The sequence below is a fragment of the Rhipicephalus microplus genome, chromosome 2 (assembly GCF_043290135.1).
Source record: "Rhipicephalus microplus isolate Deutch F79 chromosome 2, USDA_Rmic, whole genome shotgun sequence".
Lineage (NCBI taxonomy): Eukaryota > Metazoa > Arthropoda > Arachnida > Ixodida > Ixodidae > Rhipicephalus > Rhipicephalus microplus.
In genome coordinates this window covers 222602844-222625287 of record NC_134701.1, presented here as the reverse complement: position 1 = coordinate 222625287, position 22444 = coordinate 222602844, and the positions used below count along the sequence as shown (strand labels likewise).

At 44.9% G+C, this 22444-nt stretch overlaps 1 protein-coding gene across 3 annotated transcripts; it reads right to left on the bottom strand.

Moving 5' to 3' along the window:
• Nucleotides 1-528: 528 nt before the first annotated feature.
• On the bottom strand, nucleotides 529-21506 carry LOC119170402 (phosphatidylinositol 4-phosphate 3-kinase C2 domain-containing subunit alpha-like). 3 transcript variants are annotated; one of them, XM_037421548.2, is made up of 3 exons: nucleotides 21245-21506; nucleotides 20616-20762; nucleotides 529-7080 (listed from the first exon to the last, which is right to left on the bottom strand). In XM_037421548.2, the coding sequence occupies exons 2-3, from the start codon at nucleotides 20716-20718 to the stop codon at nucleotides 2291-2293; spliced, it is 4893 nt and encodes a 1630-aa protein (XP_037277445.2). In that variant the 5' UTR covers nucleotides 20719-20762; nucleotides 21245-21506; the 3' UTR covers nucleotides 529-2290. The 3 variants fall into 3 exon arrangements, with proteins under 3 accessions (XP_037277445.2, XP_075732330.1, XP_075732334.1); XM_075876215.1 differs by lacking the exon at nucleotides 21245-21506 and adding an exon at nucleotides 13658-13778 and having other exon boundaries at nucleotides 20616-20752; XM_075876219.1 differs by lacking the exon at nucleotides 21245-21506 and adding an exon at nucleotides 13658-13792 and having other exon boundaries at nucleotides 20616-20751.
• Between the last annotated feature and the right edge of the window lie 938 nt (nucleotides 21507-22444).

Here is a 22444-nt window from a genome sequence, read left to right as displayed (position 1 = left end):
ACGTCTTATGTGCTCGTCACAAGTACCATTTGTTTATAGTTGGAGAACTAGTCAGAGAAGAGTGTTGACATGTTCCTCCTTTTGGGTTCAAACCACCCTTGTGTGTCTACAGAACCTGCTGCAATGGCTTTCACATTCTATTTAGATGCAGTATGCCACAAAAAACACAAAACAGTAAAAAGGCTATCAGGTGATGGGCCGTTGTTTCGAAACAAGAATACATGCCTGTTACTTATGAAGGTAAAAACATAAACTATAAGCTACATTCTGGACAACATACAGAAAAAAGATTTTAATGTATGGTGGGATTAACATCATCCAAATTATAAACTTATCAAGCTATGCTGAAACTGCTATGCCTTGATTGCGTTTTTTAGCGAAACGACACAGACAAGTAAGAAAAATTTGCACTGCGACAAGAGCTGCATTCAAAGGTGAAAAATTTATGAACCAGTTTGTGCAAACAAAAGCCATAAATATTACAAGAACACATGCCAACAGGCATAAAGTACATCATCACGCAATGAGCACCTGTGGCAGAAAAGGATTTATTCACATAATTTGCCTATTCACATAGGAACACGGATTCAAGTACATAACACAATGCTGAGTAACACAAGTACGTGGCTTTAATATTATTATTTTTGGCCCTGCACAGCACATGAAGGCACTTTGTATCTGTATATCACGAAGAAGATATCTAATTGTTGAGCATACAAAATTTCTACTCTTCTAAACAAAGTGACAGAAGACAGCAATTTTTCTGAATTAAGAAATAAACCAAGTCGGCAAAGCTTTACAGTTGGGTGGCATGACTTGACATGAACGTTCACAGCTTTGTGTACTAAACGCATTGAGTCATAACAAGTACAAGTGGTAATTTTAGCTGCAGGAGATAAAATAGCACATATGCTACACCAAGCACACAATTGTGACAAGGTTAAATTCTTTTGCACATGTGCAAAATACTCACACTTTGCACATGTGCAAACTCCATGAGTGCAAAGCCCAGTTCCGTGAAATTACAGCAAAAACAAGTCTGCTGTTGGTGCACAGTGAATGTGTACTGGGTGGTGCCATAACAACTACAATCACCACCCTTCATTAATGTGCAAAACAGTAAACTTAACGTACACAACCTCGTTCACCATAATATCTAGGAAAAGTATAAAAATGTTTAGCTTTTGTGCACTTTTGCAATTATGCAAGATGCTGATGCATCAACTCCACTCTCCAATAAGCAATGGCATAACTTGTGCTACCAAGCACACTGTTACAGAACACATGAACCCTTAATAATAGAAGCAGCATAGACATGCAGCAATAAAAACGCCTAGTGTGTGGCTACATAAAAAAAAAAGGAACACACACATTGTTCAGACTTCTTCAGCCTGTTAGAGAATATATAGCGTGCCTCCACATTTTTTTGTACACGTAGAAAGTAGAAAGCACTAACAGCCAAAAACAGCTTATTTGGGATACAGCTTTAATACTATGCCAAGATAAAGAAGAGAGAAAATATGGTCCAAAAAAGTTGCCATGGTGCGAAAGCACTAAAATATATAGCATAGTAAACGTGAATTACTACATCAGTGGGTGTTACAGAACAGAAAACAAAAGAAAATACACAATGTCATCAGAGGTGAAACCAAACAAAGAAATGAGACACTTTTAGTGCAAGAAATGGCTAGTACATTAATAGCACATGTAAACCTGGTTCAAAAGACTAAGTGTGTAAATGTTGTATATAAGAGTCATAGAAAAATAGACTATATAGTACATACACCCCCTGAATATTAGCAGTACAACACTGCACGCACAGCATGCATAATGAGAATGCAATCAGTTAAGCAGCATACAGGTGAGCAACACTGCATGATACAACACGAATGACTTGTGAAACATTGAAATAAATCTCTCAAACCAGGAGGTAGGAAAAAGGTGCTCTACAGAAAAGAGCATGCTGACGAAGTTTTCATGAGAGGAGATATTGTGAGACAACACAACAAACTCCATATGAAAAAGAAATGGGCGTATATCAGAGATTATATTAAGTCTCACTACCTATGCTGTACAATGAAGTGCATGCTTCAGTCTCTGTTCCTAACCACCACTTAAGCAAGCGACACGTAGTTTGTCCAGTGGTGTTTTCGTGGCATTAAAAACACATTCATTAACACACTCCTAAGCATAACACTTTTCTATGTTTTTGATCCCACATTTGTACAGACACAAGCACACAAGACACGGAAACTTAAGACAGATGAACACCAAGCAAAATGTTGATGCATCAACGAAACTTGTATCTCACGGCGTTCAGGTGGTACCAGTGTGTGCTCTCCCTTGTCAAGTCCATACGTGACAGATCTATAATGGCCGCTCCCAGAAATTCATTTTCTTGGACTCTGTCATGGTCCCACGCAGACACCTCCAACACCCGTTCGGCGATAAATGCATGTGGGTAGTTGTACTCTAGCATCTCCATGAAAGTTGGGTGGTTGTTTTTGAACACCACTTTCGTCTTTCTTTTGGTTACTTTTTCAGGGTCCGGGTGAAGGTATGCCTTAATGTAGCAGTCTGGCAAGGACTTTCGCATGCACGCCAGGTTCTCTGCATGCATTACCATGATTGACAGCGCATTCGCCTTGTAAACGATGGAGAGCTTTATTCGGCCAACTATGCCCTTGGACAGATTGACCCTCTGGCTGATTTGACGGAGGTTATCGCACTCATTTTCATCCTCAGCCATACCTTCTTGGTCACGCAGAAGAGGGTGGAAAAAAGTGTACACCAGGCTGCAGTGGGACACCTCTTCTGCCATCTTGGTGAGGGATGTAAGGAACACGCCCAGCTCCTGCATCCTCCGCTGCGCCACTTCGCGTGTGTTGCTGCGACCCACGAGTGATCCCTTGGGCAGGGGATAGAACTTGGCCAATGGAAACATTCGGACTAGCTTTTGGTAGAGCTCCAGAAATTCTGGATAGGTTCTAACAACATGCATAGGCTCTGCCTGGCATTCCCTGCCAACACGAACAACATAAGTGTAATGCTTCTCTGGCTCGTGGCACTTCAGGTAGCGAACCACAGTAAGGGACACAATCCTGCCATCTGAATCCTTAGTGAAAGTTCGAGGAACAAACGAAAGCAGCAGCCCGTCGTTGTGGTCCCCAGTGAATCGAAGCTGTGCAATGTTGTGAATGAAGAAGTTCAGCTGTGTAAACCGTGAACGCAGGCTCTCTTCAATAAGTCTGGTGAAGTGTGCAGTTGCTTCTCCTTCAGAGCTGCCAAGTAACAAGGACTTCTGAACAAAGTTGACAGCCTCTGCAGTGACACCAGGGACTCCGGATGTGACCATCAGCTCAAAGAGGGTGATGAAAATGTTGCTGTTACGGCGAACTATATTAAATGCTTCACAGCACAAGTCAATGAAAATTTGGAATTTCTTAGAGGGCTTCTCACCACCATTAATAACATACACCATGTCTGAGGTAAGGACGAATGGTGCTCTGTCACGCCTGAAGTTGCCAAACATTTGAGAGTCGCCAAGAAACTTTCCAAAATCAATGTGAAACATGTGTCCAGATGTTTTCAGCATGATATTGTCATTGTGGCGATCACAGATTCCAAGGATGTATGTGGCTACACAGTAGCCAGCACACGACAGTGTAAAGTTCTCCACAGCTTGCTGGTATTCCAGTTCAGACGTGTTGTGTCGTTGCAACCACTCGGCGATAGGCCTGTCTTTGAATGAACCAGTGAGCCCGTGCTCTGTTTGGATTCTCCTCAGTGTTTCTGCTTCAGTAACCATTTCCACCATGCCCTTACGCTTGCCAGTAGCAACACAGTTGAAGGTTATAATTTTTAGGTCCAGGCCTTCCTTCAACCAGAACTTGTCCATTATCCGTATCATCTGAAGTGTCAACATGTCCTGCCTGAGATCATCTCCAACCTTGTAAATCACATGAATGGGCTTGGCCCCTTGCTCTGAACTCTTGTACGCAATCCTGAGAGGAAGTGTATTGGATGTAAAGTAAGAGCAAGACTTGACGTCCACACCACAAACTTCCATCGCTGGGTTTAGTGGAAGGCAAGAAGGGCTGTCCTCGATCATACTGTGAATCTGTGCCATGTCTTGCAAAAGCTTGTCCAGGCGGAGAGACTCACGTGTTTCTTTTATGCTTTCGGCAATAATGCAAAGCTGATTTAGATGCTCTTCTTGCTTCTCTATAATATCTCTGAAAGACTTGCCTACAATGACTAGGAGTGTTTGAATCACAAGCTTCATACGCTTGACTGTGAGTGGATTGTCAAGGTTTTGCCTAAGCAGCCAGAACATCTGATGGGCAACGCGCACACTAGTCAGAGAACGTTCTAAGAGGAACCATGTGATGGGTGCATCTTCCCATGTCTCAAAGCGCAATGCCTGGATTAGTTGTGGTAGATGATCACAGAGTTCGTCGCTGCCAATATTCTTGATGCAATTGACTGCTGTCTTCCGTACTTCGTAGTCGGGAAACAGTGGCAGCAACAAGGTTAGTGCATTAATAGGAGAAGCAGGACGCCATTCTGTCAGAAGGAAGTACAAATCGGGCAGAAAAGGCCAACTCCAGCTGTGAGCAGACAGAAGCACCTTGGGAAGAAGGTGTGGAACTTCAAGGATGTAATGACGGTGCTCCCAGAATAATCTTTTCTCTTCAGGGCTCGGAACAGTGAGAGGGTCTTTTTCAAGTACGTCGGTCAGCTCTTGAATCACCACACTGTCCAGAGCATATGTGGTTGCCTTGCAAGTAGTGATGATATCCTGTGGCACTTCTGGAAACACTACAGTACAGTCAAATTCTGGGAACTGCAGACGAAGCACCGGACAGGAAAATGCATCATTGCTTTGTGGCGGACCACTGTTTTCATCTACTTCTGGTGACCAAAAACCAAGAAAGAGACTTCCTTGAAGCAGCTCACGCCGACTGTTGAACAGTGCCTGCCCAGTCCATGCCAAAAGCACTCGTTCAGATGCTGGTGCCTCTGGTGGCCTGTTTTCAGCTGATGGCTTTACACCAAACAGTGCAAAGTATATAGCAGTCTCTCGGGGAAGATTCCTCATAAACACGCTCATCTCAATCCACTCATCAAAAACAACAAGTTCGAAAAAGTTTCTACTTGCTTTTACGGTGCGAGTTTCCCCTTGACACATTATATGCAAGCCATAGCGAAGCTCACAAGTTATAATAAACTGCTCATAGTCTGAAACCCAGTGTGGTTTCAGCTGATGTACGCTGCCAATGTTTACAAGAAAGGTGTCATGAAATGTTGTGACTGGCCGCACTTCACATTGTGGTTGGCTTTTATTAGCCATAGTTAACGAAAAGTCAACACGAAAGCTTCGGCAGTAGATTTCAACAAGTGTACGCAATGCAGACTGCAGCTGCAGCAATGAATAGAACACAACTTCTGCAACACGGTCACAATTCGTGGGTGCTGGATTTGGCGAGTCTTCTGCCTTGAGATAGCTGTCATGAAACCCGTTCACCTCAGGCATTTGACTGCAAATGTGCTTTAACCCTTCCACAGCATGCAGGATTTCCAATATTTCGATCCTTGAAAGTGTAGAACAAATGGCCTTTACGGCTTGAATAGCTCCATTTGGCTGCAAGCAACCTGCAGAGGCTCCCAGCTGCACCTTCTTAGCCTCTTTGTGGAAGGTTTCAAGTAATATAGACACTGAATCAAAAGAAACTTGTCCTGATGGCTGAGGAAGCAGGCTTGATGCTTTGACTTCATAAAATTCACTGTCATCTCTTGATGTCCGTACCCATGGTTTACTGAGGTCTTGGATTTCAATAAGGGTCAGGCAAACTGGCTTCATAAATTTGCAGCATTGGTGAACATATTCATAGTCTTTCAATGCAGAGTCACGTGTAAAGTATTCCGCAAGCCCTTTGACTTTCAGTACGTAACTTTCCAGTGCAGTGTCAGATAAATCATCCTTCAGGGAACACACAGTGTTGCTAATTACATGCTCCACACTGGTTCCTACATCACATGTAAAGCAGAAAGGCCTTTCCGAAAAGCTGTTCGTGATTTCCAACTTTATGCTGAGGCTTTTCCCCCACTTGTTTTTCAATGTTGGGCTGATGACAAGACCAGCATTGGTATGGTGATCATAAAATGTGAACTCTGATCTTAGCTGCTTAGCTTTAGCCCAGAATTCTTCGACCTCTTCCCCTTGACACACTTCATGACGGACTACCTTTAAAGTGCCAAGTTCCACGCTTAGCCCTTTGCTTGTAGAGCTCTGTGTGAAAACTGGCTTTTCAACAGTTGAACTCCTACTTGCTGGCAGTGATGGCGGCTGTGTTTGTGCAGGTCCTCCATGTTTGGGAGGGATCTGGGGTGGTGCCTCAACCAGTTCCGCCTTTCCCTTTGGAGTCTCCATTGGCGGCGAATCTTCAGGAGTTGCCATTTCAACAAGTTCGTTCTCTCTTAGAGGATCAAACAGGTCAAGTAGATCATTCAGCGAGTCCCCGGCTTTCCTAAGTGTTTCCCGTTTTCTCGCCAGCTCTGCGTCTACACCGAAGTCAATGAGGTTGTTGTCTTGTTTCTTTCGAAGCACACTGAACATACTCCTTTCAATTTCAGTCCGTGAAACCACTGATGAGCCTTGACTTGCTGTGTGGATAGGTGAGGGGTTACAGCTGGAAGACAGATTGTTGAAGTTTGGTGCAGAGTTACTGTGAGTCATCTCTGTACCCACTAGCGAACCAACACGGCCTGGCAGCTGACCAGCAGTTGCAAGTGGGAATAGCTGAGAGGCAAATTGTGTGGACACGACTGAACTAGTTGTCAACGAATGATGCCGAAGTGTGGTGCTCCTAGAACTCGCATCCTCAAGAAAAAGGGCTTCTATTGACTTGATGCTGGTTTTTGCATCTCCTTCTTTGCCTGGTTGGTGCATAAAACTTAGAAAATCTGAACTTGTCCAAGTTGATGTGGAAGAAGGAGCTGGTGGGACAGATGACAGGTCACCAGCCCCGTTGCATTTACCAAAGAAGACGCTTCGACGTGGCGGCAAGGGAGGTGGTTCTAGAAATGAAAAAAGAACGTAGGGTCCACATTAAGAAAAGTATTTTAGTGAAACTCATTGACAGTCACAGATTCTCCAAGCATGCATGCAGAGTGTGAGCCTCATGTATGTGCGATAACCAACGCACTAAAGGTAAAAGGGTTCGGTGACTTAGACATGCTTTGAAATGTCGTCACAAATAAACTATTTTTTGAGTTGAATGGTGGAGGTGTATTACTGGCATCTGAACCGCCCCCTGGTCTAGCTCACAATTGATTCCGGCACCAATGTTAGTCCATGCTTTGAAATATCATGACTTATATAGTTTGAATGATGCACCACCTTCATGTTGAAGGGCCGCCAACCCCCTCCGATATTTTCCCAAACATTTCAAGTAAACAAGCGCATCGCGTGCAGAATGTCGTTGCGATTAACGATGCCACACGCCGCAGCGCTACAGGTAACGGGCGCACCACAATTTTGAAAAAAACAATGGCTCCTCCTTTCCAATTCCCGCCATTCCCGCCACTGACATGTGTGACATCACCAATGAAACTCGACGACGTTACCACTTTCGATGCTTGCGATTGGCTGAATGACAACCGACGACTTCCGGTCACTCTGCAAACAGCTGTTCGCGCGCACCTTGCCGTTTTTGGTTGCGCTGCCGCTTGCGAATCGACATCTGCGGCCCGTAACACAACACAGGGTCCATACCAGCACAATTCGTAGGGGCACGAGCCACCACAACAGCAACAGCGGTTAGTCAATGATCAGTGCACCCAGATGACACACACAACCCAGTTGGCGGCGAGCTGGGTCATTTGAGTGGCTGATCGCGCCAACCGGAAATATACGCTGTCTCGAACAAGGAGTCAGCGATGACATATGCCACGCTAGATGAGGAGGGACACTCAGCTGACCCAGCGAGGAGGAGCCAAGCGGTTTTGGAAGAGGGTAGCGGAGGAAAGACACAAGTGTGAGATAGATACCTTCAGCAAAGGCTGACTTTTCGCCTTGTCGGTAAGACATATTTGAAGTCATTTAGCACAGATTTTTTTTTTTAATGGGACAAGCCGAAAAGGACACACACAGGCACTAACTTTCAACAAAAATTTTTGTTGAATGTTACTGTGTGTGTCTTCTTTGTCTTACAGTTTGAAAAAAATCTGCACTAAATCACTTCGGATACCCACACATGAGTACTACAGCTTTTGCTACATGATTTCTCTACGCTCTCTCTTGTAGACTTAATGAAGCTAGAAGAAATGTTGTGTTATTGTGGTTGTGAATAGGGGGGCTGACGCAGACGCGCTTCGCCATCAGCAGTGACCCGGACTCCGACTGTTGGGCTTCGTGACGTCAATGCTCGGTGTGATAGTGGCTCAATCATGTATATAAGCAACCGCCCCTTTTTCTTCCTGGTTGTAAAACAGTTGGTTGTGTGACCGAATAAAAATGTGTTGCACTTAGCCACCGTGTGCTGCCTGCCGGTCCCGCCCCTGTTTAGACGAAGATATAATAGTGGCGACGAGGGTGGGACCCGTGTGAATCTGCACTGCCGAATGGCGGCAGGCACTTTTGGGAGCGGAAGACTTCAACATGGCCGCGGCTGGCAAGTTTGAACCCTTCCTCGAGGACGGAGACGAGGATTTCGAATCGCACATCGAGCGGTTCGAGCACTTCCTTCGGGCGACCCAGGTGAGCGACGACCTCAAAGTTTTGGTGCTGTTTACCGCTATTGGAAAGAAAACCTATCGCACGCTTAAAAATCTACTAGCCCTCGCGAAGCCCGAGGAGAAAGAATATGCGCAACTAATTCAAGCCCTCAAGAAGCATTATGCTCCGGAACCCATGGTCATAACGGAACGTTTCCGATTCAACCGCCGGATTCAGCAGGACACAGAACCGGTGGCGGGCTTTGCGTTGAAATGGAAGAGTCTGGCTGCCTCCTGCAATTTCGGGGCATTCTTGGATGAAGCTTTGCGGGACCGTTTCGTTGCCGGGCTGAAAGACGAGACAACGCAAGCAGAGCTTCTGAAGAGGGCCACACTGATGTTTGCAGAGGCGTGCGAACTAGCCCGAAGTATTGAACTAGCCTGTTCCGAGATGAAGAAATTCCAGCCGGAGGGGCAAGAACTGGGTGTCCACGCCGTACAACGACAAGCTCCGAGTTCAAGGTCGGGACAGCCGCGTGGAGACTACATACATGGAAACCAGAGCAACGAAAGAAACAACCGGTTGGGCTTGCTACCGCTGCGGAGCCACCTCCCACACCGACGAAAGGTGCCCGTTCAGGAAATACCACTGCCGCGCCTGCAAACGAGTAGGCCACTTGGCAAGAGCGTGCCGATCGTCCGCCAACACAGCGCACTATGCGGAGGACAGTAGTAGTGAGGACAATATTTTGCTACAGAATGTATTTTCGTGTGACGAGAGTGTCCGAAACTATACTGTAAACGTACGGGTCGGGGGTCGTAATGTGCCGATGCCGATAGATACGGGCGCGTCTGTTTCTATCGTCCCCGAGACTCTCTATCAGCGACACTGGGCCGGGCGACCGTTGTTGCCGTGTAGCATAAAGCTAAAAGCCTATGGGGGAACGCCGTTAGCGGTTCTGGGCAAGCTGATGATGCCGGTAGAGCACAACAACCAGACAGCGACGCTGCCTCTGATCTTGGTACGTTGCAAAAGAGTGAGACTGCGTTGCTAGGGCGAGACTGGTTGGAATCTCTTAAATTGGGTTGGTTGAGTGTGAGTGGGGTGGGGATCGATCGAGTAGCTAGCTTACTTGAAAGGTTCTCGGAAGTGTTTGAACCAGAGCTCGGACAGATAACGGATTGTCAAGTAAGCTTGTTGCTCAAGGATGGCACAACACCGGTCTTTTGTAAAGCTCGACCGGTGCTCTTCGCACTCCGAGATCCCGTTTCCCAACAATTGAGGGCCTGGCAGAACGCAGGGGTGATTGTTCCCGTCCTAAAAAGCGACTGGGCCATGCCACTTGTGGTAGTGGTTCCAAAAGGAGACAAAACAGTCAGGATTTGCGGAGACTACAGAATGACGGTGAATCCCTGCTTGCGCACCGATCATTATCCGCTGCCAGTCATGGAAGATTTGTTTGCAGCCTTGCATGGGTGCAAATATTTCACTGTGCTTGACCTTTCAACCGCGTATCAGCAGCTGCAGTTGCACCCTGACTCGCAGTCTTTGCTTACGATAAATACGCACATGGGGCTGTTTAAGTTTACACGCCTACGGTATGAGATAACCAGTGCACCCTCGATATTCCAGGCAGTCATGGACGATGTTCTAGGAGGCCTAGATAAAGTCGCCTGCTACCTGGATGATGTGTTGATTGCCGGGGAAAGTTTTGAGGAGTGTTGGGAAAAGGTGGAAAGCGTGCTGACAAGGTTCAAGAAACGGGGCATTAAATTGCGCAAAAAAAAGTGCAAGTTTTTCGAAACATCGGTGGCGTATCTGGGTCACGTGCTGGACGAAAATGGCATTCAGCCATCCAAGGATAAGGTGCGCGCTATCAAAGACGTGCCGACACCCAAGAACAAACAGGAGCTTCGAGCATATTTGGGAATACTCAATTTTTATGCCAAATTCGTTCCGAACATGTCAGCAGAGCTGAAACCATTGTATGAGTTGTTGGGCAAAAATGTTAAGTGGCAATGAACGGACAGAGTGGCGGATACTTTTAAGAGATCTAAGGATTGGCTTATGCATCCCAGAGTACTAACATACTACAATCCAGATCAGAAGCTGGGTATGGTATGCGACGCCTCGGCATATGGACTAGGGGCGATTTTATTCCATAAAATCGCGGGGGTCGAAAGACCGATAGCGTTCGCATTAAGGACACTAAGTCAGGCAAAGCAGGGCTACGCCCACCTGGAGAAAGAGGCTCTTGCAGTTATTTTCGGTCTAAAGAAGTTCCACAAATTTTTGTTTGGTCGAAAATTTTCCGTTTATTCAGATCACCAATCCCTGGTTGGAATTTTCGGGCATGGCAAGCCAATCCTTACAATGGCAGCAGCACGGATACAGCCGTGGGCCTTAATCCTTGCAGCGAATGACTACCGATGGGTCTACCGAAAGGCAAGCGAAATCCAAAATGCCGATGCCCTTTCATGGCTACCGCTTCGAGACAAAGCAGAGGAGTCGGAAGGCGTTTATTTCTTTTCGGTGCTAGAAGAGGCTCCATTGTCGGCAAAGGAAATCAGATCGGAAACGCGTAAAGATCGATTGCTGTCCAAAGTGTTGTTTTTTACGCAGAACGGGTGGCCTGCGCAAGTGTCGGAAGCCGATCTTTCACCATACTTCGTTCGCCGTAACGAACTGTCGAAAGACTAAGAGTGCGTAACATGGAGCAATCGCGTGGTTATACCAGCTTCGTTGCGACAAAAGGTTCTAGAAATGCTGCACGAAGGTCACCCAGGGATGACCCGAATGAAAATGCTGTCAAGGAGTCATGTCTGGTGGCCTCGCTTAACGCTAGACATAGAGCAAACAGTGAAAGAGTGCATCACTTATCAGTTGTCACAGAATGCGGCAGCTAGAGTGCCACTAATGTCATGGGGCTGGCCAACGCGTAGGTGGCAGCGAGTTCATCTAGATTTTGCGCAAAGGGACCAGCATTACTTTTTGGTCCTAACGGACGCTCATTCAAAGTGGGTTGAGGTGTTTGTCATGACAACAACAAGGGAAAAGACGGTAGAGAAATTGCGAGGTGTTTTTGCGGCCTACGTACTACCAGAGGAGATCGTGACCGACAACGGGCCCCAATTCACATCGCAGCACTTCGGAACATTCCTGAGCAGGAATGAAATTCGTCATTACAAATCTCCTCCTTATCACCCAGCATCAAAAGGTAGCGTCGAACGCTGCGTTCAGACCGTCAAGAAGGACTTGTTTAAACAGATACTAGACGAAAAAAGAAAAGGAGACAAGAGGTCCATACAACATCGCATAGACCAATTTCTCTTCAGTTATCGCAACACCCCGTCCAGCACCACTGGTGAGACCCCGGCCCAGATCTTCTTGTCGTGGCAGCCAAGAACCAGGCTGAGTCTGCTGCACCCTGAAATGAAACAACGCATGCGCGAAAGGGGGGAGCAGGCGAAGCTCCACGCAGACCAGAAACGAGGGCCATGGAGAGACTTTAGGGAAGGCGACCAGGTTTTGGTAAAAGGGCTCCACCCGGACGACGACAAATGGCTGTTGGGTACAATTGCTCAGCGGTGCAGCGCATGCACGTACATTGTTCGCGTCGGAGACGAGGACCGATACGTTCACGCTGATAACCTGCGACTGCGTACATTTCAGGAGAACCGGAGCTGGCTTAAGGCGGCGGGAACAGTGCTGGACGGGCCGAGAGTGGAAAAGAAGGGTCCGCTCTTGAGGGACACTAGAGAGCCCACCTCGACCAGCACGCCTACTCGGCTCAACGATCAGGACCAACCAGCATCGAACTTGACGTCACCAGCAGCTGAATCGGTAGGGCCTTCTACCGAGCCTTCTCCGGGCTTTCTACACGACAGCGGGCCGAGGCTCGACAGTGGTCTCCAGAACGGCGACCCCTCGGGACAATCAACACTGCAGCTTCGTCGTTCTACCCGGTTTAGGCAACCGCCAGACCGTTACGTGCCGTGAGACGAAACCTCGTGAGGGGAGAGGAGTGTTGTGTCATCGTGGTTGTGCATAGGGGGGGCTGACGCAGACGCGCTTCGCTATCAGCGGTGAACCGGACTTGGACTGTTGGGCTTCGTGACGTCAATGCTCAGTGTGATAGTGGCTCGATCATGTATATAAGCAACCGCCCCTTTTCTTTCCTGGTTGTAAAACAGTTGGTTGTGTGACCGAATAAACATGTGCTGCACTTAGCCACCGTGTGCTGCCTGCCGGTCTCGCCCCTATTTAGACGAAAATATAATAACAAACACCTGAGATATGACATACAGTCAAGCCTGTATATGCTGAACATGACAGGGACCCTTGTGTAGTTTGAGAAACCAAAGACTGGGCAACATAATAATGATTACATGACGTCTACTTCAATCCTATGACTACTATTTGGTGATTTCCTGCGATTGTGATGTACTGCGAACTTAATAAGCTCTCAGTATTACAGACAGGCAACCTGTGAATTGCACATGCCTGTGGCACTAATAAATACTGCTGGTGACTTTATGCGCCAAAACAAGATTCCAAGATAAGCTCATATAGAGAAATTACTTTTGATAATTCTCGAGTTCTTAAAACATGCATCTCTGTCGAAGTACCCGAGCCCTAAGCGGCTGCTGTGATCAAAGCAACGACATAAAACTACAATGCCGTGCCCGATGTATAGGACCAAAAGAATGCGCCGTGAAGATGGCACACATAAATGTTACGAACACACTAGGTTGTGAAATGATTTTGCTCTTAGTACAGAAACCGTGCGTGTTGCACACGCTTGCATGCCTTGGCACGGATACTAATGATGCCCTCACGAGTAGCTGTAATATGCAGCGTAATTATGACTGCTGCTAGTCGTTGCTAGAGATCATAGGTGCCTAGATTTAGATGTCGCTACTCATGAAAGAAACTTACTTTTTTTTAGCAAGGTTGTCACAAATTATAGCAGTCGCTATAATTTAACGCAATCTTCAACAGCTAGTCACAATGCTAGGCCTGAGTGCCTGATAGAGGATCCGCGAAGAGCCAATTGCCTCTGAAACAAATTTCCTGCAATGAGACGCGGTCGCAGTCACTTGAGGCAGTGTTGGTGAAACTCAGGTACGATAGTGCGCTTGGCCTGCACCAACCCTTAAACTAGTACCGACACAAAATTTTGAAGGCGAGATAACTTGCAGCATATATATATATTTGTGTGAACACACACGCATAGCCTACAAAATATCAAAAGCTAATATAACCTAAAACATATTTGAAATTAATTTTTAACGTGTGTCTCAGAGCGACGGGCAAAGTGCACCACCTCACAACATCAACACCAACTTGGTTTTAACGTAAACAACACCAGCCACCTGCATTACGAGTTTGCGTTGACTACCATTATTCCTGTGAGCACTCTTTCCTAACAGACCTTTTTATTAAAAAGAGGGGCACCTCCTTTAGAGACTTTCAAAAGAGAACAAAGGCTGACATTCTTGCCAGGGCAAAGCATTTTCAGGAGGTGACACATATTTACAACATCCGAGAGAGGATCACAGCAACACCCAGGAAGCCTTTGTTAAAGACTTGTCAATGCAGTGCTTATATATAGGCAGTTTCGTATGAGCCAGCAATGTTTACATGAAGAGCACTTTAGGTCCTGCCTCACTTGGCACTCTCTGAAACTGAAACGGCAAATTACAACCATCTCCAAATAATTACCCATTGTGCACTCAAGTAAATGAGGCTTGTACATGATAAGCGAGTCACGAACTACTTATTGCAATGAAAATAACAAGATGAAAAATGTTTGTGTCGGCCCACCCTTACGGATGCTAAAGAGAAGCGCCATGTCTATTTGCATCAATAGAATATGCGGAGCAATAGAATATGCGGAGACAGCATTTCTTGCTGTCTTCACACAAGAGAAGCTCACTGATTACTAGGACAATCTGCCACTGAAAGAAATATTTCTGGCAAGAACTATGGCAATGAAATATTTTGTGTGATGTTTCATGTACTCTGTCACAGTTCACATGCAGAGGCTAAGTAAAAGCTTTCAACATTTGCCAAGTTCAGTGGTTTGCTCTTTGAGAAAACAGTGCCATTCATCTCGGCCAATGGAGGATTATCTAGGCCAGCACGAATAGTGAAAAAAAAAAAAAAAAAACAATTCACCGTAAGCTGGTGTAAGAACTTTGAAGGGTTGTTACTAACAAACTACCACGAACTCTTTTTTTTTCTCTTTCTCTCCCAATTTTTTTTGTTGCCCTTGCCAAGCATAATGCCAGGGCGCCTACAGCTTTTTTGGGAATTGCATGAACGGGATCGCGAAAATTCACGTGGTGCAGTATGATATCCACATCAATATCTAAAGCACATCAAATTAGCTACAAAGCTTGAAATTTGCGCTCTTGGCTTCCAAGATGTATGTTGTGTTGATATGTGGGGTTTAACATCCCAAAACCACTGTATGATTATGAGAGACGCCGTAGTGGAAGACTCCGGAAATTTAGACCACCTGGGGTTCTTTAATGTGCACCCAAATTTGAACACAAGGGCCTACAGCATTTCCGCCTCCACCAAAAATGCAGCCGCAGCAGCCGAGTACCTTAGCCACTATACCATTGCGGCAGGGCAATGTATGTTGTGTGGAACTACAAGAACGCTAGGACAATGTCTTCGACCTCCCCCCCAAGTGGGAAATGGTATAAAATACCGCAAAGTTCCAACATCTATCAAATTGCAAAACTAACAGCACGAACTACAGACATCACACACACTTATGCTCACATTTTATTATCAGTCCCTATACACAGCAGAGGCTACACCCCTTAAGCAGCAAATGCTTAACTTAGTTGGGCTGTCTAACTTTAATCTGCAACTACTATTCTTGGTTACTGAGGTCTGAAACCCAAGTGCATGCATAGTATACTTGGTATTTATTGTGTCACCACGACATAAAAAGCATACCTAATCTATATTCCCATAAGTCTTTGACGAGACATAAATACTGTATGCGGCCTTTCCAACAAGGCTTTTTTAATGAAAAATATAGTGTGATAGGCCTCAGCACTCATTCACTTTTGCATATGCTACTTCCTTCTTTTTCCGCAGTAGTAACAATACCTGCACGAGAAGGCTCATTCTTTGCCACAAAGCGGTGTATTAAGGTATGTCACCACCTTTGAAAACAAACTTGCTTAAAAAAAAAAAACACATTTCTGTAATTTTGAGATTCCAAAAGCCCCTAAATATTCAATAATATTCCGTAAAAAAAACTACGTTTTTATCTTACTTAGTTCCAAAGTTGTAGCCAATTTTCGAACATGTGGTGGATGGTTGCAAAACTGAAACATGCAGGCAATGAAGAAAGCCACATTAGCAAGCCCGTTTCATTGCAGTCCTATCGATGAAACTACAAGGCATGCTCTGTGTCCTCTTGCCCTCAGAGTTGTTTTAATCGGTGCTGTTATTTTAACTCATGGAATGCACTGAGAGGTAGTATGCTACATGCACAAGGGAGGCTTTTATGATGCAGTACTTAACAAAGTGAAGCCTACATATGCTGACCTTTGTACGGATGAGCACTTGAACAAGTGCCTCCACGGGAAAACTCAAAACGCCAGCGAGAGCTTCAACGGTATGGTTTGGCAAAGGGTTCCCAAACATGTCCACGTGAGCTTGCCCACCCTACTTTTTGGTTTATACGATGCTCTGTGGCCCTTCAATGATGGTAACAGACATATAGCAGACATTTTGAGAGAAGCGGGTATAAAACCTTGCCACCACGCTATCATAGCATGCTACGCTGAGGTCCAATACCGTGTAAAGAAAGCCCAGCGTCAGTCAAGTGGCAAAGCAAAACTACAGCTAAAGAAAAGATCGACAGCAAGAAAAGCCAAGAGAGAGCTTGAGGTATCTAAGGTGGGCCCTAGCTATGAGTGGTGATTGAACTGGTAGGCCACCATCACCCTGTTTGTAAAAGCACTGAAAAACTTGACCTTTTTGCACTTTTTTTGTTATGAAAACACTTGTAGAAACGTATGATGCATGGACCATATGCAATAAAATTTTGTATGCTCATTCCTTTTTACTGACCTGTGCAATGAAATAGGATCAATAAAAAGAAATGGTAGTTTTCATGTAAAAATACTTTACTTCAGGCATTGCAGAAAAAGATAGCATTTATTCTATTTTTGTAGGTGTCTTTACTGTCACTTCTATCCCAATCACCAAATCATCAAAACTAGCGACACCCTAGTTCATTGCACAGTGTGTGAAGTTAGCTACCTTTGTGGCAAAAAGTTTAAAATTTCGGCACTCCATTCTCAAGTTATGACTGCTCCTGTAAAGGCCGAGTTCGGGAAATGTTTTGTCAATAACAAAACCCACTTTTTTTTTTGCATATGAACATCACTGAATATGGTCCTTTATAAGCCCATTTTAAAACAAAATTGTAAAGGTCAATATTAACAAAAATGTTTACGAAAAGGTGGTGACATGCCTTAAGCACTCGCAGGGACAGACCAATGTGCCTGGCTAGATCGGCCTACTTGTCTACAGATGATGGTCTACCAAATATTTCGTCACCCACAGTGAAGGTATGCACTACAAGAACATTGAAGGCACCACAGCAGGACGGAGAAAGGGCAAAGAGGAAAACTAGAAGGAATCACGGTTTGCTACCCTGCAGAGACAGAAAGGAAAATGAAGAGATTAGAAGTGAAAATTGTCCCACATCATAATCAGTTCATCTCACCAAACCACAGGAAGTTAGCGTTGAAAGTGACAAAAAGGTCAAGGTAAACAGTTTATGCACAATCGGGGATCTGTATCCACTGCTTTTCACAGACCGGTTATCTGATGCACAACACAGTCAATACATGCTAACTAGAACCAAACATTGACATTCCGTAGATACAGAGCAGCCTTTGCAGAAAAAAAAAGGGGGGGACCTTACAGAGATGTACACCAGCCTAATAAGCGATACATTAAAGCAGTAAAGCTGAGCTACTATGTTCTCAAAATTTTCAAGATACAAGGGTGGTTGCTAGCCTTGGTAGCCTGTGGTCGCTGCGTGAAGTGCAGCTGTGGCTACCTGTTCTTGGCAACAGCCCTGATGCAGGCAGCATATTGCGTCACAGAGTCGAGTTTCAATGCTGCAAGTGCACAACCTCTTAACTGACCTCCTACATAGAGCTAGTATAACGAGATGCGAGAACCAAAAGTGACAAATCACGGGAACAAAAATGCACAAAAGTAGTTGCCTCATCAAATAAAACATGTGCAAGACTATTTTAATTTATTCCCTGATCACTGTACTTCCCACCTTCTATAAAAGACTTCGTAAGAAATTTATATTGCATTAAGTTCAATGTCAACAGCATCCCTGCACACTAGCCTTTAGCATGTGAGACTCACTGTAATAACCGGTGTGGTTTCACTGCAGTGTTTTGCATTTTAAATGCATTTTAAATACAAGTAGCGAATGTAGGAAGTTTTATGATGCCATGAAAAATCAGTGTGGATGCAGTCAAGCATTTGCACAGTCTTTGTTAATTGTCAGTGTAGATGAGTGCTATTTAATGGTTGGCAACAAGAGAAAGGCATGACGAACATGGTGTGCACCAATTTAGGCAAAACAAAATATCGTAATTCATTCTCCGGCATTTTCACCAACATCAAATGTAGCTGGGCTTTTGAAGGACAACACAGGGTAAAACGATCTTTCTCAAGTTAGTAAATTACTCTTTCATGGTGCCAAAAACCACACTTGCAGCAAGAAGGCCCTTGGTAAGTGAGAAAGCGTGAAAGAAAAAAAAAGTGTGGGCGGTGATGACACCTTGAAGTTTCCGCACTATTTGCCGTAATGCCACATACTTCGATGGCACCTACTGAGGCCCGCATGGTACCAAATGGGTAAAAACAAAGTGAAGTGTCCTCTGAAGGGGCCATAGATTTAGCGTACCAAGTTTGAATGAATTTTGTGGAGCCAATGACACCAAATTATGATACATAATGCAATTCGCAACGTAACATGTACAGATTTCGGTGCAAAATTTTGTAAAATGAAAAGCTTAACTTGATTTTCTCCTCCATTACTGTACCAACGATGAAATTGACATTACAGTTGGCAGAGTACGATTTATGAATCTGAATTCATTGTTTATTTTTAGCATCTCTTTAACAGCCTGCTAAAATAAAGAGGTTTTCAACTGCCAATAAGTAGATAAAGCGAAAAATATGAGTCTCTTGGCTTGTGCTATCACTACATCATTACAAATCTCTTTCCCACATACACAGCTTTTGATTTGCCACAATTAGTATACTGCCTTTATGCAACAAAATCGATAGATATGCAACAATGAACTGAAAAAGAAAGTGTTGAAAAAAAGGTGACCAGTTGTCAAGTGAGCGTTTTGATTGTTCCCAAAAGCATCAGTCCATATAATCAACAGGCTATCGTATCTGCCAAAATGAATCTGTGCAGTATGCTGGACATATTTTTCGTGCACTCTTATTCTCATGTGGTTTGTGCTAGACTGCTTATTGTGCATGTGGGTTCTCGTAAAGAAAATAAACTATTGGGATATTAAAGCAATGTTTTGCTATCCTTTCACTGCATCACTTTGGTGAGGTTTCTAATTTCAGTGAACTATATGGCTGAAATATCAGTTACATAACAGCTGTGCTTACAGTTAGGCTAGATATTAATTAATGCAGCTAAGTTGCAACAGCCCAAAATGTGCCTTCAATATAGGGAATTTTAAGCTATTACTGCGGCTATGGCATGGAGATGTCTGCAAGAGAAATCTCATTCTTCCATACAAAGCTGCATATTTACACCTGCTAGAATAGGACAAAAATAGCTATACCCCAAGCTATCAAACCCACTGAACTACTTTCACCTATGAACCCCACAAATCACTCTGATGCGCTAATCTGAGCGGCACCATATATCCTAGAGCGCGCAATCAGAATTAAGCTTTAATAAACATACCATAACTTGTATCAAACAGAAGCGAGCAGTTTCGAGCCCCTTCCAAGTAATATGGTAAATAATCTGAAGCCTATGTAAATTATTTTGCGACTCAGCGTAGCTTTGTTTGAGCGACATTGTTTGCCCACTGTAACCACTGCCATCTTTGATGCCTACAGCCTTGAAGTTATGAGAGCTAACCTATACAGAGCTAGCCTAATACACAGCCCAGAATTTTAGATATTAATGAAAACACATATTCTAATCCCTGTATAGAAAATGCCTACATGAGTTAGGAATTGTCTTGATCAGTCATAAGAAATAAAATCTGTACCACGCCGGCACAACAGTTTTTAAGTTGTAATGCAAAAAACTAATCTAAAACATTCTCTGCAGCTTGGTGCTGCCTCTTAGTCCTTAATATTTCCTTTTGTGATACTTCCGCCACCTCGCACACACGATTTGCAGTTTTCTTTTTTGTTGGACAAAGTTTGCTGCCAACAATAGTATTGTCAGAAGAGCAGAAGATTAGATGTTTCACACACTAAAACTTGTATAGTACGTTTCCACAGCAGTGCTGCAGGGCTAACGCGTTACTTCTGTTGATGTCGCCTCGGGATAAATGCTTCAGGCATCACCGTCATGTCATGTTAAAGTCCAGACGCTAGATAGGCGGGCAACTTTTTTTTTCTTTTTACAGCAGTCATAGGTCCACCGCCCATATTTTGGAAGTGAACGTAACGTGTTGGGCGGTTCACTCGTAAAATCCGACATATGTTCTCCATCGAGAGAAGCGCAACTCGTCGAATCGCTAAGCGACAGCAACAATGCGGCGCTTAAACAATGCATGAATACCGCTGCCACGTGAGCACAGCCGTCATAGATGCCGAACAGAAGCGTCGCTGGACTCACCAGCAAGCGAAAACATTGCCGACGACCTCGACCCTCCGAGATTGACGGAGAACGCCTTCGGTGGGAGGTTCGGCGCAGGAAAGTCTCTGCCCCCGTCAGCCATGGCATGGACGTCGTTCACATAACGAGCGTCATGGTTTTTCCAGCCTGAAGGAAATCACGACGCAGTTCAGATCAAGAGATTCACGCGAAGCAGGGTACTACGTAACCTACAACGCGCGACGAGTAACCAGCGGTAACTTATGTGTTTGTTCGTCCATACATAAATGATGATAGGCTGTAAATATGACAACCTTTCACGACGTCGCGTGGCTGATAAGGCCGCAAAGGTGACATCTAAGCGCAACCACTGCGATACGCGTCGGTGTGACTACAGGTGCAAAGCTCTACGCAATTGCCAAATTGAATGAAAGTCACGTCTAATAAACTACAGCGGAATCGAACTGGTGCTTAGCTAGAAGCCGAAATGGCTTTTTTTTAGTACTGCGGCGAACAACACGATCCCGAAGATTAATCGCTGGTGACGAACACATAGGGGCGACACGTTGTAGCAATTACGACGAAATAAAAACCGCCCGCGTAGCTCCGCGCACAAGCGTAATCTCAATGTAGAAAAAGCTTAGGCTTACATCACCAAAGAAGCAATCCTCCGCTCAGAGAAGACACGGTTTCGTCGCCGCGTAACTCTTTTAGAGACGTGTTAGTCAACTGCGCCTTTCATCGCCGGTAGATCACATGTCCATTCAGAGATGTCGAAGCGGCTCCAAGTGATCTTGATTAAAAAGCCTTGCAACACACCAACCAGGCGAGCCCCCCAACCACAGCACTTCCCACAAAAGCGATGCTGCCACAGATGCTTCCCTGCTTGCTCACTGAGAAGTTACAAACACAAAAACAGAAGATTAGTTTCACATGGTGGCCAGCGCAGATTCTGGATTTCTCTGAAGACGGCGGTCGACTGGACTAAGTGCTGCGCGGCGTTGCTAAGCTGTAATCCTTTCGTAGTTGAACTTTGTCGTCGCGGAAATGAGAAAAATTCATTCCTGCCAAAAAGCCGAGTTCAGCAAGTTTTCATTGAATGCAGTTTAACAATAAGTTGTAATTATTACTATGTTAGCTTATGTTGGATCACCTTCCTGTCAAATTTCTTAACCTTCCACAATTTTCGCAATTCTTGTTGCATGCTAGCGTGTGAAACTTCGCAGTTCGCTTGTATGACTGCTCTTTCTGATCATTTGATGTTCGATCTTACTCTTGCTCACACGTCAGAAAATCTCAATACGGCTTATGGCTCTCCCATAGTAGAGTGCGCATAATGCTCTAGAGCTTTCACATTTTTTTCTAGACACAGTGATATCTGTAATGAGGTTCATAAGCAGTTTGCGAAAAAGGATACCAAAGCCAAGAGTGGAAATCTAGATAGCGAAGCGGTCTGCGGGCTCCCACGTGTGGCGAGACATACGTCATGTGATACACTTGGTAATCTTCCATTTATCTCGTTCGAGCAACGTTGGCTGCCTAGTATGCGGCACGAACAGGGCCGGTCAAAAGTTCCCAGGCCGCTATCACATGTGTTTTTTTTTTTTTGTGGCAGCGTACACTACTCTAGCGGAAATGAGTCTGCCAAACCTTGAAAGTCAAAGCCGGTTGACCAGTGGCGTAGGCACGGGGGGTATATGCCTTGTGGTGAAGTAAGTGGCGGGGAGGAGCCTACAGGAAAGGCGGCGAAGGCGAGAAAGAGACACTCTTTTGTCATTCAACTTGGAGTGGTGTAGGTGCGCTTTACAATATATGTTCGAGCTACATGTGCCGCTAGTTGAAGCATATTA

What these genes read in the sequence shown, in the direction of transcription:
- LOC119170402 (XM_037421548.2), bottom strand. Translation starts at nt 20,718, where the DNA reads ATGGCTGACGGGGGCAGAGACTTTCCTGCGCCGAACCTCCCACCGAAG. An exon ending in GGCAATGTTTTCGCTTGCTG is followed by an intron (nt 7,081 to 20,615) that starts GTGAGTCCAGCG and finishes TTTCATTTCTAG; the next exon opens with AACCACCTCCCTTGCCGCCA.